The following is a 17072-nucleotide window of genomic DNA, read 5'->3' as shown; positions in this document are numbered from 1 at the left end:
CCGAGCGCCGGCCGGGCCGAGCACCGCCGGGGTCGTCGGGGCGGGGCCACGGCCGTGGGGCCGCCGGATCCGGGCTGGGGCACCGGCCGGCCGCCGGGGCGAGCGCCGCCGGGCGTGGGCGCGGCTCGCGCGGGTGCTGGGCCGCCGGTGCCGGCGCCGCGTGGTCGCCGGGACTGGGCGCAGAGCAGCGAGGCGCGGGCGCGGCTGACCGGCGAGGCGCGGGCGCGGCTGACCGGCGAGGCGCGGGCGCGGCGGGCGCGGCGGAGCGCGAGGGCGGCGGCGGCGGCAGCGGACAGCAGGCGCGGGTCGGTCTGCTGGGGGTTGGGACGGGCCGGCCTTTTTAGGCATGCGCCTTTGCCGGGTGCCAGGTGACGACGGCACCCGGCAAAGAATTTTTTTAATTTTTTTTTAAATTTCTTTGCCGGGTGCCACGCCGTTAGGCACCCGGCAAAGAATTTTTTTAATTTTTTTTTAAATTTCTTTGCCGGGTGCCCCATGTCCTGGCACCCGGCAAAGGATTCTTTGCCGGGTGCCCTGGGTGGCACCCGGCAAATTATTTTTTTTTTGTTTTTTTTTACCCCATTTTTTTTGTGGGGACTTGATACAGTAAATATTTCCCTGTTTCAAAATTTGGGACAATTATGAGTTCTTTAACAATATTTCCTAAATTTTTTCCGTTGCATTGAATTTTTCCGACTATTCCAAATTTGAACTGCAGGTACATGAAATAATGGAATTTCGTCATTCAAAAAATAGTATTCATGATATTTAGGCTATGTTGAGGCCGTATGCAGGAAGTGGCATGAAATGTCGCGCATCATGTTGTTGTAACATGACGATGTACTCGCGGGGGAAGTTTATTTAAATTATATAAAATCAAAACGATGTCCGAAAATCACGAAACTTGTCGATGTGTCTTGTTATCACATGTGGAGGCCCTGGTTAAAAATTGAGAAAGTTTCGAGTAAGTTGCGACGTCGGCTGCCTAAAACCCAGACATCTCCACAAAAAAAATGGGGTCAAAAAAACAAAAAAAAATAATTTGCCGGGTGCCACCCAGGGCACCCGGCAAAGAATCCTTTGCCGGGTGCCAGGTCATGGGGCACCCGGCAAAGAAATTTAAAAAAAAATTAAAAAAATTCTTTGCCGGGTGCCTAACGGCGTGGCACCCGGCAAAGGCTGACGGCCGCTGGCCGCCGTCAAGCCGGCCACCTTTGCCGGCGGTCATATTTTGCCGAGTGGCCGGCACCCGGCAAAGACTAATTTTTGCCGACGGCTGGAATTTGCCGAGTGCCCGGCTCCCGGCAAAGGCTGATTTGCCGGAGGCCTTTCTTTGCCGGGTGTCTCCAGGCCTGGCACCCGGCAAAGAATTCTTTTGCCGGGTGCCCGATAAAAAGCACCCGGCAAATTTTTTTGCTCCCGGCAAATCAGCCGTTTCCTGTAGTGTATAATAGCTAGGATTGTCAACCCATTGTGTTTTTCTACTGCACACACACAGGAAGCAAGTGATAAAATAAGAAACTACGACTATCGTGAACTCATTAGTTACTTGCTCTAAAATGTCCTACTATCACAAATGCGATTGCCCCCCCCCCCCCCCCCCCCCCCCCCCCCCAAAACACACACACACACATACACACACACAAGGGTGGCCATAGAGGTACATCCATTTTAGTACGATGTAGTTATTCTATTTTGTAGCATACATGCGTCTGTGCTACACTCTGAGGTCTTAATTATCTCCTACTGTTATATTTGTTAGTCTTTCAGCATTGTATGAGTTGGTTAATTGGGGGATTTCAAGAAATATTGTAAGCAAGAAATATAGTTGCCAAATTAAGAACTAAAGATATGTATTAGCACATGTCCCAATTCATAGGTACGGCCCGTATCAAGAAACACATAAAGTCCTTAAATTTTATTATTTTGTTTATATCATATAATACTGCTTGGACTTGTGTTCATTGTTGATCTGGGGAAACATTTGGAATCTTCTGGTGCACTAGGTAAAGCAAAGTGGTATCAAGAAGCACATAAGTCCGGTATGAGTGTGCATAACTTGGCTTCAAGGCCAACTTTTTTTTTTTGAAAGATCGCTTCATGGCCAAAATTGGTGAGAGCTACTTCACAACGAGATGTCGTTGCTCTATGGATTTAAGTAAGATGCATTCTATTTATGGTATTTTGCTGCTCATAGACCATCAAATCACCCAATAGTTATGTTGATCTAGGAGCATATCTGATTCCCTGATGTATAAAAAATTTGTTGTTGTCTATAATTGAGACAGGATCAAATTTTAATGTTACTAACTAGAGACTCCTCTACATACAAAATGAGTGAAACCCTAGAACTTCTCATAAAATGCAAAACCCTTGATCGGCTTTGTAGAGTCAACCCTTGTGAATAACAGTAACAAGTATATGTTGATCCAAATTGCTTCTTTAATGGCCCACCTAGATAATTAACTCAGTATATAAGCATCTGGTGTTCCACAATGTCCACATATGCATGCCCCACGTGTACGGTTTAGAAATTTTGAAAGATATTTTGTTAATAAGTCACATGATTCCAGAACTAAATACTAGTTGTTTTACTGATATTTTCCTAGAGTATTCAAAGTTTATATTGAACCCAAGGTATGTCTCTCTATGTGGCGAATCAAGTGTCAAGCCACATGTTGGAACACAATGAAAGTAATTTAGATAATTCATATAGAATACAATGTATTTAAGTAAATAAATGAAATAAATTACGAAATTAAACTAGATATTAAATAAATACAAGAAATTTAAAGAAAACTCAAGAAGTAAAAAGCATATTTTAGGATTAGGTATGTTTCATAAACATAAGACATATCGGTCTTAGTATCAGCCGGGTTAGGGATTCTTGGCGTTACACATAGCAGGATAGATGCTAAATATGATAAAATAGAAATATATAGCATGTGGCATATACACGTTGTTGTCTATCACACGAAGGAAACAAATCAACTCAATGATCGATGATTTTGTCGGTTTGTTGTCGAAGAATTGATTAGTATTATATTGTTCATGCCATGGACTTTAATATGCTTGTCGTTGCGACACTAAACGTCATTTCCAAAATCATTAAATGTGGCTATTTCTGTTTTCTTTGTGGTCATGGTACGTGTTAGCCATCCTACTTGAAACTTCTAGATGTGATATTTTTATACTCAAAAAGTTTGATTTTGCCGACTAGTGCGCGGGGTGTACGGATAATTGGAGACTAGTGTACTTGTTCGGTGGCCGCCCAAACTAGTTGGAAAACAAGCTATAGACTAATAAAGCGGGTTTTTGTCGGGTTTTAATTTCTATGCATGGTATTGTGTGTTACTCGATCAACCATGGAAATCTCACACTTATTATTAAAGTTTCCGATCCTAGCTAGTTGTTGATTAGACCTTTTTTTTTTTCTCAAGGCCTCCTTCAGATTACATCACTGCTTCTCTTCTTTTCCTTCATCTATTTCTCAGGCCTCCTTCACATTTTTTTCCTTCATCTGACGTAACCATTTGACCAACCAGTGTCCACTCGACGACGACCAGTGTCACACTCCTCAGGTGGTGGTGCCGGACTGCCGGGCTGCCGGCGCCATACGTTACAACAAGCCTCTAAAGTTAAATACGCCACGCTAGCTCTCCCCCTCCCCGGCGGTGTGCTCTCCTCTCCAGACCATTTCTTCTCGATCGGATCTCGGTCGCTCGGTCGGTCGAACTCTCTCCTCCGGCCGCCGTTCTCAACCACTCACCACAAACCGCATCAGCTAGCAGCTCCGGCCGCCGCCTCCGACCCTCCACGATCGGCGAGGATGAGCGTGGCCGGCCCGGTCGTTCTGCACCACCCGCCGGTGGCGGCGTGGGCGGTGGCGGCCGCAGCGGGCGGCACCGACGGCGACGACGACCCCGCCCATCCCAGGCGGCGCCTCAAGTCGGCGCACGAGGCCGACCTGGAGACGATCAGAGGCTCGGGCCGCCTGACGTTCGCGTGCGAGCCGTGCCGGCTCGCCTTCGCGTCGGAGGAGTCCGTGAAGGCGCACCACGGCAATCGCTCCGACGTCTTCCTGACGATGCGCGTCGACGCTCGCTACCAGCACATCCTCGTGGAGACGTTCACCCTGGCGCAGGCCGCCGCCATCGTCCGGGCGGCCAGGCGGGGCCGGGGGCCCTGATGCCTAGCTACTGGCCCCGTAGCCACCGCCGCCGGCTGCCTAGCTGCTAGCTACCCTGCTCCTGCTGCTTTGTCAATTTCTGTGTACTTTAAGTTCACCGTGTAATAGTTACTGTACTTTGTTCCTCAATGCGTAATGAAAATGAAATGGCCGGCAGCCAGCCAGTGCCTCCCTCCAGTACGAGTCCCGAGTCGGAACGCTACGGCGGCCTGCCGGTCAGCCGTCCTCGCGCCCGGCCGCAACACCGCGCGTGCCGACGCGCGCGCTGACTGCAGATGCGTGCTGGCGACCTGGGCTAAACCCGTCCTGTGCCTCCGCGGCACCTTCTCGCTGCAGATCGATCCGGAGGGGCTCAGGCTGCTAAGAGATCCCGTCGTGAAGCACGAGGAGGCTTCAGGCGAGGGAAGGAGCTGCGCGGTCCCCAACTGGAGCCTCAAGCCGAAGCAGGTGCGTCCTATAGCTATAGGAGCGACCTCAGCCGACATCATGTGCCGCTGATCCATCGACGGCGAGCTTTTCCTATCTGCGTCTGTCTCGGCTTCTGCATCGCGTGTGGCCTCTGAATCTGGCACCACCAAGCACGACAGTACTCAGGTACTGCATCTCCAGCCATCCACCTCCCTCCACCCATGCGTGGCTTTTTTTTCTTCCATAACCATAACTGAGATGATGCACGCAGCAGGCTAATTACATGAACTCGAGCAAAAAGATGGCCATCGACCAGACCTTTCCGAACAAGCCAACGGAAGTGATCTTTACAGCTATTGCTTTCTAGCAGGACTGGCGCACTTTGCTCAACAAAGGACAAGATCAGGAAAAGCTGGACATGGTAGTGACCAAGACGTACGCTGGCTTGGCTGAATGAGTTTAAACCTTCTAGGGTGGTTGTGTTGTTGTTGAGTTTATAATCTTTGTATGCTTGTGCTGAAGTGTGTCCCTCCCTGGTATCCCCAAGCTCAGTGTGTAAGACCTTAATAGCTTTCAAGAAAAGCAGATAGTTTCGACTCCTTCAGAAAAAGAAAAGAAAAGAAAAGATGCAGGCTAACCTATCTCTGTTGTTGTAAACAGGCTATATTTTTTGTCGATTATTTCCCGGCCTTATAACTGGTGTACCAAAAAATGTACACACACAAGAAAACTGGTTTCGGTTTGCCAGATTTTATTCATTTCTGTAGCCTTAGTATATTTCTCTGTTTGCCAAATTGTATTCATTTCTATAGCCTTAGTATATTTCTCCTATTCACGCACGTTAATTATGGAAATGGTAGTTGTCACGACCTGGGGGTGTGCTCTGCCCTCCTTGTTTAGGTAAACTAATTCAGTAAACACGAAAAATGCAATGTTTATGATGTTGGATTCACATGAAACTATAGATTCAGGATGTTTTAATTCATGTACCTCTAGGTTGTTGCTTCAAATTAAGCTATGTGTCTGCTACAATGCATTTCATATAGATGTTTCCATGGCCCTAAAATTGTTCCTATTTGTCAGCCTAAACAGAAGAGATCGCATACCCTGCTCTCATGGCATTGTGTGATTTTGCAGGTTATCTACTAGAATCAAGATCTCTCTACCTTCTACGCATGCCAATTTTCTATGTTATCTTACTGAATTTTTTCATATTCTTCGCTTGCCTGCTAAACTCCGAGATAGGTTGGTCTCTTTTTCCCCATTTTTACGTGATTAGTTCTTCCAAATATTATTATCTATATATAATTCCCTTTTTCAAATAATTGCTTTATTGTTTTCAGATTATCCATCCATCCATGCTTTTGCTTTGGAGGCTAGTCTGCTGTGGAATACTTATTAAGTTAGAATCTGTGTGCTCCTAGCCTTGGATTGCTATATTCTAGAGTTGTTAATGGGCAAGACTTGGAGTTCTGGAGGAAGATGATAAATCTAAGTGTATCCATGAATTTTTTTTTTATTTCAATCCTACATGGATTTTGTTCTGGTTCATTGGAACTGCTGGCCAATCCCTTGGATGTGTGCTATTCATCCATGTTACTATGAAAGACACTAAGTACAACATTCGATGACCTACGAAAGCCACTAATGTGAACCGAATGCTCGCAATGGGGGATCGAAAAATAGACAAGACAACTGAGAAGGGGGCTAGTATAGACAACAAACACCAAGAGCTTGTATTGTTTTTCGATGACCTAACCTTACAATCTCTAGGGTAGAGCTTATTCTAGTGGTTGTGACCCTTTATATTGTCTAACCACAAGTACATGCTTGCTCTTCCTCTGTGTACGGAAGATAAGATGTAGAATATATCCAAGGGAATTATCGTCTTCACCTCATCTGACCTAGGTCTAGTCCTCTCCCAACAGTTGGTAATGTGTTTTGATGTTGGGCATGCCCTTTCATACATCTCCTTCACAATAGAGACATGGTGCTCCCCTCCATGGCTTCGCCAATACTCCATGGCTTCAGAACTATTTGTCTCCGCTAGAGAGGCAGCCTATTGGTGAGACTATCTTCATTGGTGGGGCACTATGCCTTCTTTCTCTTCATTTCGGCTATCTAGCCTACCATTAGAGGCACTACACAAAGCAGTATAGATGCTCCATGTGAGGGAACATAAACAACATATAGTATGTGACGTATACGCGTTGTTGTCTATCACGTGAAGGAAACAAATCAACTCAGTGATCAAGGATTTTGTTGCTTTGTTGTCCAACAATTTATTAGTATTATATTGTTTCTTGTGGACTTTAATGTTCTTGTCGCAACATTAAACGTCATTCCCAAAATATTTAAATGTTCTATCTCTGTTTGCTTTGTCATCATGATGTTAACCATCATACTCGAAATTTCTAAATGCGACATTTGTATGCTCAAAAAGTTTGATTTTGTCGACTAGTATGCTGGATGTACGGAGTATTGGAGACTCATGTACTTGTTGGATGGTCGCGCAACCTAGTTGGAAAACAAGATATGACATGTAAAGTGGGTTAGGGATTTTTGGCAATACACATAGTATGATTGATGTTCAATATGAGGAAACAAAAATACATAGTATGTGACGTATATACGGTGTTGTCTATCTTGGGAAGAAAACAAATCAATGCAATGATCGATGATTTTGTCGTGTTGTTATCGAACAATTGATTGGTATTATGTTGTTTGTCATGGACTTTAATATGCATGTGTCGTGGCATTTTAAACGTCATTCTCAAAATCATTAGATGTGCCATTTATTTTTGCTTTGTTGTGGTGTTAACCATCATATTCAATTTCTAAACACAACATCTGTGTTCAAGTTTGATTTTGTTGACTATTATGTAGAACGTATGGATTATTGGAGACTAATGTACTTGTTGGATGGCCGTCCAACCTAGTTGGAAAACAAGCTATAGACTAATAAAGTGGGTTTTTGTTGGGTTTTAATTTCTATGCATGGTATTGTGTGTTACTCGATCAACCCAAGGAAATTTCACACTAATTATTTTGGGTAGAAAAATTTTGACAATTGCTTCTGCATCATTATATCTCTGGTAGTAAAAGAAATATATATAGTTTTATATACTGAGAATATCTAGAATCCGAGATCCAACCTTACCAACAACTGCTTCCTAGTTTATGAAGTTTAGCTTATATATTAGTCCATAAGGTGGGTAGCTCTCAGCCAAATAAAAGGAACAACGATATAATTATGCAACAGTGGGATGTTGCTAATGTTTTCTGAAACTACTTCTCTCCAATATAATTATCGTCATGTAGTGTTCCGGTTTTGTGTTTTCCCTATTTTTTAGGAAGCCATGCATCCTGCATGCATTGTGGAGAGATGATTATTATTCTTACCTGAACAATTATCAAACAGATGACCATATATACTGAGCACAAACATATATGCATACATTAACCAGTCGACAAGGCAAAAGGAAGTCTGTCCTGGTGGTAGCATGCAGTCCTATATTAGTGGAAACTTGTTTTTTTAGCACACTGCATTTTAGTTCAAGTACAGATTAAACCATGAGCGCTGCGGCATGTAGCTGAATGTTTTTTTTGTAAGATCTAGTTATCCGTCTTGTCATTAAAATAAGGGAGGGTTTAGAGAGATTGGTGCACCTTACAAGCGCTAGGAGCGCTACCTCCCACAACAGACAACTGCAGGAGGTTTTAAAGAAAATAACTAATTACTCACAAAAGGATGGCAATCATTAGGGGACAAATGACATGCATGTAGGTCAATGTAGGCCTGTTAAATCCCATAACTGGTCATCTAAAGGCTATTTGTGCACTATAAGATGAAATCCAGGAACAGGTACATATATGACTTATTAAGTGATCAATGATCCAAGTTGGATCTTATATGCTGCTCTGAGCCCCTTCCCGATATTTATATTGCAAAGGGAACGGCCTGGTTGACCAAGTGGTCAGTGCAAGCTCAGTACCTCCCCTTGGGGTGGTCAGAGTTCGAGTCTCATGGGACTCATTTTTTATTTGTGGCTTCGGCCGCAGCAACTAAGGGGAAAAAACTCCCTCGTCTGCCCCACATTTGGAAGAACTGCGTTGCCGCTGTGTATGGATGGGGCAGAGGTTCGGAGGTTTTCTCGATCTACGTGAAAAGATCTTCTTATTAAGCCGGAATACCCAGGGGCTGTCTAGCCACCACAGATCGAGTTTTATACTGCAAAACATTAATGTAGTATTTTTGTTATTAATGTAGTATTTAGTTGGTGGGATGAGATGGATAGGATGAACTCATTTAATTTTTTATTCCATTTAGTTGGGGGCTGTGAAGGGATTGGGTACGGTGGCTCTCACAAAAGAATATTCATCTAGATATATTATTATACACGTGTAGATAGAAAAAATCAATGTGTTTTGAGGATATACTCATTAAGGAGATCTTTGGTGGTATATGTTACTGCTCATATAGATCCAAAATCTCCTTATAATTACATAGATCATGGTGAACATGGTTTATGCAAAATTCAAGATTTTCCTGCTAAAAGTATGTTTAATTTTTGAAGGTATGTTGACTATCATATGGATCTAAAGGGATCTAAAGCTAGGTATGTTTTTTATGTGACAAGAATCTAAGATAGGGGTATGTCAAGTTCCTGAGAAGAAGACAGATCGGCAGGACTCTATGAATTGCTCAGGGGCTTGGGGGCCGTACCCTCTGGTGGAGCCGGGATGAGCTCGAGCCTGCCCACAGCCATCTCTCAGGGCATGGGGGCTCGGCCACAGCCCTAGAATCCCTAATGATGGGAGCAAGGGCCTGACCTCCGCCCTGGCACTGCCTAGGCCTTCGTCCGGGCGGTAACTGACATCCCAGCCAAGACCAGAAGCTGGCTCAATAATCTGTTATGCACCTAGAGCCTGACAGATGCAGAGGCGCTACACTGTCTACCTATTCCACAGCCGCAAGGCACTGTCGGTCACTCCCTCGATAGGGTCACGCAACGAGCGTGACGCACCAGGACAAGGAACTCCCCAAGCTCCAAGGGCAGAGGGCTTAGGGCCCGCTCGTCAACCCCTTTGGGCAGGGGAGGCACCTTGCATGCCAAGAAAGCCTCAAGAACGCTCACCTAGCCAGGGAGGCCGCATAACGGGAGGCAACAGCATCAGGGAGTGGTTGTGACATTGTTGCCCCCCTCCTAGACGACAAAGAAGTACCAAACGATGCCAAGACGAAGGTACAACAAGCACCTAGCAGAGAAGCCCGGCCCAAAGAAACAAATCAAGAACCCTAGGATAGCATTGCGCAATTCCCTGCCAAACTCCCTCTCAACTCCTCTATTGTAAACTCCTCATTGGGCATTCCTAACATGAACACCATACCGCTGGATGTAGGGCTTAGAAGCCCAAACCAGCATAAATCGATCATGTCTCTTGCGTGTTTTCGGTGTCCGAGCAACCATAGACCCACACATCGACCATCGATGAACAAACTTGAAGCTTGCCGTAGTTCTAAACCCATGACAGCTGGCGTGCCAGGTAGGGGAACGCATCCTATGTGACTGTCGCCCTACGGTGGCCAGAACCACCCACTTTGATGCTAGAGCCGGAGATGTCGTCCCTGAGGAGGACATGCACTTCTCTGGTGAAATTGTCATTGCTGGTGGCTCCTTCACCCATGGCCAAGTTCTTAGCTTTGGAAGCTTAGACTACATCGCCGTCCATAATGGTGAGCTTCACCCTCTTGAGGGAGACTTCATCGGAGGACAGCGAGTCCTCGGTGTCATGCCCTCCCATTGGGCCTCCTAGGAGTTGACCTGGAGGATTCAATTCGGCCTGGCCCTACACGGCGGCAAAGGTCCGTCATCAGATCAATGATCGAGGAGGGCCTCGGATGCACCTCCGCCCCTGTCGTGCACCCTCGGGTGCCCCCGATGGTGCCTAGGGTGACATGACGAAGCACCAGGACACCTTGAGACAGCCTGTACACTCGACCACTTAGCACAACGTGGCATGCCAAGCCACCACCGTCATCATCCTCCAAACCAACGTTTGAGTTGGCGGTTACAGCCTAGAAGATTAGAACTATCGCATGATATTTAGGGGGGAAGGCCCCTAAATGTCAATAGCAGCAGAATATCACCGAGTGGGAGGTAAACATGGTTGGACTGGCAGCGCCTCGACGCCTACGATGGTTGGAGGAGTGATTACCTTCGATCATCATGACTACCCTAGTCATGTGCCCAGTCTAAGCCATTTCCCACTCATCATTAGCCCAATTGTCGGTCACGCTTGACTCTCGAGGGTGTTCATGGATGGCGGGAGTGGGTCGAACATCCTCTATGCCAACACCCTATACCAAATGAGGATCCCTAGGAGTAGCCTTTGCTCGAGCAAAGCATCCTTCTACTGGATCATCCCAGGGTGCAGGTTGTGGCCCCTCAGAAGCATCTAGCTCCCTATCACATTCAGGAAGCTGACCAACTTCCGCAAGGAGGTCCTCACCTTCGAGGTGGTAGCCTTCTTGGGCACCTATCACCCGTTGCTCCGGCGGCCGTATTATGCGAAGTTCATGGCCGTACCCATTACGCTTGCCTAAAGCTCAAGATGCCTGGCCCCTGTGGAGAGTTATAACTATGGATTCCACCTCCCAAGGGGCCTACCTCTATGAGCAAGAAGACACAACCTGCACGGTCACAGTGGCCGTCGCCGACCTTGCCCATATCCAGCGTCAACTAAAGGAAGAGTCCCCTCATAACAATAGGGAGAGTCCAATGAACTATTACAAGCCAGTGGACGACATCAAGGTGATCAAGATCGACCCCAAAAACCTTGATAAGGTCATCTGCATTGGGGTCGAACTATCATCGAAGCTAGAGGCGTCCCTCATGGAATTCCTACGCAAGACCGCCGATGTTTATGCGTGGAAGCCTTCTAACATACCTGGTATACCACGTGATGTCACCAAACATTGCCTCAACATCAAGCTGAAGGTGAAGCCCCTACAGCAGCATCTCAGTCGTTTCAATGAAGAGAGGCGGAAGGCGATCGGGGACGAGCTCATCAGGCTTTTGGCAGTGGGTTTCATCCAAGAGGTGAAGCACCCAAAATGACTGGTCAATCCTGTCTAGGTCAACAAGAAGAATGGGAAGTGGAAGATGTATGTCAACTACACGAGCCTTAATAAGGTGTGTTAGAAAGATCCCTTCCCCTTGCCACACATAGACCAAGTAGCGAACTCAACGGCCAGGTGCGAAACACTATATGCTTTCTAGACGCGTACTCAGGGTACCACCAGATCATGATGAATCCGTCTGACCACCCTGTGATGTCCTTCATCACCCCTTTTGGCTCCTTCTTCTATGTAGTGATGACATTCGGTCTGAGGAATGCCAAGGTAACCTTCCAATGATGCAAGCAGAGATGCTTCGAAAAGTAGGTCTGGCAAAATTTGGAGGTGTATGTCGATGACATCAAGGTGAAAACCAGGAAAGCCAAGCAACTCATGGACAACCTCAAAGAGACGACCATCTCAAACCTCCGAGCCAACAAGATCAAGCTCAACCTCAAGAAGTGCGTCTTTGGGTCCCATCCGAGAAACTACTCAGATTCAACGTGTCCGAGAGAGGCATCAAAGCCAAACCCAACAAAATCTCTATCATTATGAACATGGAGCCAGTCAGCAACCTAAAGGGAGCTCAAAGGCTCATAGGGTGCCTGGTGGTACTTAGTCATTTCATCTCGTGCCTCAGCGAATATGGGATGCTGCTCTACAACCTCTTGAAGAAGTCCTAGCAATTTGAGTGGAAGGAAGAAGCTTAGCATGCCCTCGACCAGCTAAAGAGCTTCCTAACCACCCTGCCGATATTGGTCTCCCCAACTATAGGGGAGACGCTGCTTTTGTATGTCGCGGCTAGTGCGTGCACCGTAAGCACGACCCTGGTGGCCGAGCGCGAGGAGGAAGGCCATGCCCTCAAGGTCCAAATAGATGTATACTTCATTAGTGAGGTTCTTTCTGACTCCAAGACCCCTACTCGCAAGTACAAAAGTTGCTCTACATTGTGCTCATCAGCAAGCTCAAGTTGCGCCTCTATTTCTACAGTCGCCCCATCATGGTGGTGTCCTCTATCGCCCTGGGAGATGTCATCAACAACCGTGATTCCTCTGGGAGCATCGCCAAGTGGGGATTAGAGCTTATGGGCCTTAACATCTCCTATTTCCTTTGTACCGTCATCAAGTCCTAGGTCCTCACCGACTTCCTGGTGGAATGGACAGAGGAGCAGACCCCGCCCATCCCAATCAAGCAGGAATATTGGATCATGTACTTCGACAACTCCCTGAAGCTTGGACGGGCAAGGATTGGGGTATTGCTCATATCCCAGAGCGGCTACAAGCTATGGTATGCCCTTTAGCTTCACTTTTGAGCTACTAACAATGTCATCGAGTATGAAGTGCTCCTCCATGGAATACGTGCAGCGATCGCCCTTGGGGCACGTTGACTTAGCTCTATGTCTACGGGGATTCTGAGCCGATGATCAACAGGTAATAATGAAGGATTCATCCTGCTAGGATGAGAAGATGGAGGCTTACTACAGGGAGATCCATAAGCTGGAAGGAAAATTTGATAGAATCAAACTCCATCACATCCTTCGACGCGACAAAGAGGAAGCAGACGCCCTTGTAAAGTCCTCATCCACCCAAGGTAGACCTCTGCCTGGCATCATTCTGGGCGTCCTCGAGAACCCCTCGATCTGACTCAAGGGAAAGGCCGAACCCGACCATGTGCCGACTAGCGTCGTGAATAGCCTGGTCGACCAAATGGCAAATGGGCCAACGAAGGCCACGTCAACCAAGTGAATGGTCAACCAAGCCTGGAGGCCGAGGTATTGATGGTCACCACAAGAAGCCGTTGTTGTTCTAACGCCTCCCTAGGTGCTCCTGGCGACCCCTCGACCCGACTCGAGGAGGGAGCTGAACCTAGCCAGACACCGGCTGACCCCGCGGATGAGATGGCCGACCGAGCGGCTAGTGGTCCCAAGGAGGGAATGCCCGCGCATATGGCTCGTCTGACCCATAGGACAGGGGAGCAGACGGCGAATACAGCTGGATCACCCCCTTCCTCGACTACCTCAACCGAGGGATCCTTCCGGAGGATCCCACCGAGGCCGACGCCTAGTTTGCCGGGCAAAAAGATATAAGATCATTGAGGGACAACTGTACAGATAGAGCACCTAGGGGGTCCCCCTCATGTGTGTCCCTGCTAGCGAGGGGAAGGCTCTGCTCTATGACATCCACGCGGGTATCTGTGGGCACCACGCCGCTTCGAGGACTTTGGTCGGCAAGGTGTTCTGGTACGGTTTTTACTAGTACAAAAATACTTGTATAAAAAGTGTTGGCGGCAATCATATATATAAGGATCATATAACCATTACTTAGGGTAACTATAAATGCAAATAAATCTACTAATAAGGTGTCACAGAAGCTAGTGGCTCATCTACAAAGTTATCGAAACACTTGGTAAAGAAAAAGATATAGAAAAAAAAATGTGAGATATAAAAGATAAAAAATATAAAAAAGGAAGGTGGGACGAAAGGACGCACCGACTGATCCATGGCACAAAGAGGCCTATATATATAGGGCTCACCTGCCTACAGTACTAGTGCCCCTCACAACCCAGGAAGAAGTGCACCTTCCCCGGGTACCGAGCAGTCACTGCACGCTCTGTGTCTCCCGTTGCACGCGCAACGGCTGACATAGGCGGAGCTTAGCTTGTGGGCAGGAGTGCTATGAACGAAGCTCAGGTGTTCTTCTTGGGCATGGCGTACGGGCAGTACCTCGCCGGCGGCGTGGGCGCGCCCCCCGGCGGTGGCGGCGAGGACCCGAACCGTCCGTGGCGCCCCATGTCGTCGCACGAGGCGGACGCCGTCCCGGCGGCAGCGCAGCAGCGCAAGAAGAAGGCGGCGTCCCGCAACCGCAGCAGGAACGAGTCCGGGGACGGGCCTCACCCCTGCCCCGTGTGTGACCGCCGCTTCGACTGCCGCAAGGCCGTGCACGGGCACCAGCGCAGCCACCAGGAGCGCGCCTGGCGCGGCATGGCGCCGCTGGCCGAGCCGCCGGTGGTCGCCGTGACCGCCGACGGGAGGCAGCTGCGCTACGTGTGCGAGAGCTGCGGGGCCCAGTTCGAGACCCGTCAGGCGCTCGGCGGCCACCGCGCCAGCCACAACGGCAGGCTCGGCTGCTACTGGCTCTCCAGGCAGCACCAGGACGGGCCGGCGCAGCAGGTCGTCATGCCCTTCGATCTGAACGAACCGCCACCGGAGCAGCAGCAGGAGGACGATGAGGACAAGGAGAAGGAGAAGGAGGAGTAGGAGCAGCTAGGGCTCCGATCCCGCCGGTCTTAATCTAGATAGATATCGTTCGCTTGCTAGTTAATCCCCTCAGTGCATGCATGTAAGCTCGATCGACCGATTTAACAAAAGAACGCAAGCTATTATGAATAATAATACGTGTTCGTGGTGTTTCGGTCTTCTCTTGATCGAGAGCTAGCTAGAGAGCTTGCGAGCTAGAAGAAGGACGGTGTACATTCCTCGAGCTGATCGAGGATTCACCTTCTTATTATCTCATCATGCGCATGCAGCTTTAATTTTGAGCCCATTCTAGTTTGTTCTAGGTAGATCTTGTTCTTTCAAAACATTCAGATTCCGTCCTGTATCTCCATGAGCGTTCTGCAGGGCTGCAGATCTCTCTGCTAGCTGCTTCAAGAGAAGGATTATTCATCTGTGATGATGGCGAGCGATTTATTAATTAAGGGTGTGTTTGACGGGCCGCGTGCTGCGGTAACGGTACCGTGGCCTGCCGCCCCGCGGCACGGGCGTGTTTGGGACCACAGCGGGACGGGGCTGCGTGGTGCGGTAACGGTACCATGGCCGGCCTCCTGCCCGTGGCACGGAAAACGTGAGTCGTCCGGGTTCATTCTAACGGTGAATGTGTCTCGCGTGGTGAAAAGAATCAACGATTCTTGAGAGGTGTTTTGGTGGGATTATTTGGATGCTCGTGGTGGGGCAACCGCAGACCTACAGCTTGTTCGGCTGGCTGGGCTGGATCGTGGATTATTTACGGCTGGCTGGTTGACTGGTTTGGTGTGAGAGAAAAATACTATTCCAACTTATAATTCATGATCATATACGATTGTTTACGGCCTGCCGAACAGGCTACTGATTATAAGCCGAAACAAACACGTAGTAAGCATGTCGGCCACTGTGTATTTATGGCATGCATGTTGTTGCAACTCATGGATCAGCAAAAAATCTCCCTATAATTATGTAGATGATCAAAGTGATTATCTGATGCCCTAAACTATAAGTGCAAAAGATTGATCGTGCACAGAATTGGGTTCTTGATCCTACTCATCAGTGAAGAAAGCTCCGCGCAGTATAATTATTTTTCCTGCTTATTTGTTTCTTCAACAAGTGTATGTTGAAAGTTGTGTTCCTGCTAGAGCAAACATTAAGAGAGAGAGAGAAACACCTAGCTAGACTTGTTAGGAAACATACATTTATAATAATTGCCTCTAATCCATATGCATGTATTGGGAGGGATTATTGAAAGAGAAATTAGTTAATTTTCCACTCCCGTCCTTGCTAGTCATCTCCATGTATTGTATTGTTGGAAGAAATCGAATGGTTTTACTTTTACCCTAGTAGCTATTAATTTGGGCGACGATTGGATGAATCCAAAGCTAAGACAAAAAGGTCCTTGGATATGCATGATCATTATATAAATATTGATTCCAAGCAAGTTCTGGATACCATCTTCACTAATTTCATGTTTCGCAGGCCTAGCTAACTTTTAATGGTAGTGTGCACCGTCTTCCAAATAAAAAAGTTGTGTTATCAAGCAAAAGCGGTGCAACTGAACCCTTGTTTTCATACGAAACCGCCGGTTCCCCAGCAGCCCTTTCATGAGAAAGCAGCAGGGTGTGCATGTAGGAGTTTTCGGTCTTCCTCAGAAAAAGCTTAGGGATAGAGTAACGTTAACAAGCTTCTGCATGCGTACGTATGTGATGCCACATTTTTTTGTTGCTATAGTACGTGTGTGATCACTGGTCACGGAAAGTGTTTATATATTATTTATGTCCTCACTAGAACTAAATTAAATAAGAGACGATGCTTAATAAAAATGATTATGTGTGTAATAAGTTTGATCTGGAATAACTTATAATATGATCCAACGCTCACCCCTTAAATAAGCGACTGCTGCCAATGTTTTTTCTCGCCTTCAATTCATTATGGCTGCTTCTTACAAACAATAAGCTAGTTCTCCGTATATACACGCATGCATGCTACATGCATACGTAAAGAGAGGGCTGACATGTGCATTTGACTGACCTTTGCTACTACGTGCGCACTGAAAGCCGGTGCAAAAACAAGGACAGGACTAGGAAAGATGCCATTAGCTAGGCATGGGA

General features: G+C 47.4%; 1 protein-coding gene across 1 annotated transcript; it reads left to right on the top strand.

Moving 5' to 3' along the window:
* Positions 1 to 14421: 14421 nt before the first annotated feature.
* Positions 14422 to 14973, top strand: LOC136531601 (zinc finger protein ZAT3-like). Its single transcript, XM_066524257.1, has one exon. It carries the CDS (start codon positions 14422 to 14424, stop codon positions 14971 to 14973), a length of 552 nt encoding a protein of 183 aa, XP_066380354.1.
* The last annotated feature ends 2099 nt before the right edge of the window (positions 14974 to 17072 follow it).

The sequence above is a fragment of the Miscanthus floridulus genome, unplaced genomic scaffold (genome assembly GCF_019320115.1).
Source record: "Miscanthus floridulus cultivar M001 unplaced genomic scaffold, ASM1932011v1 fs_377_2_3, whole genome shotgun sequence".
In the NCBI taxonomy this organism is placed as follows: Eukaryota; Viridiplantae; Streptophyta; class Magnoliopsida; order Poales; family Poaceae; genus Miscanthus; species Miscanthus floridulus.
This window is presented reverse-complemented; position numbering and strand designations above follow the sequence as displayed.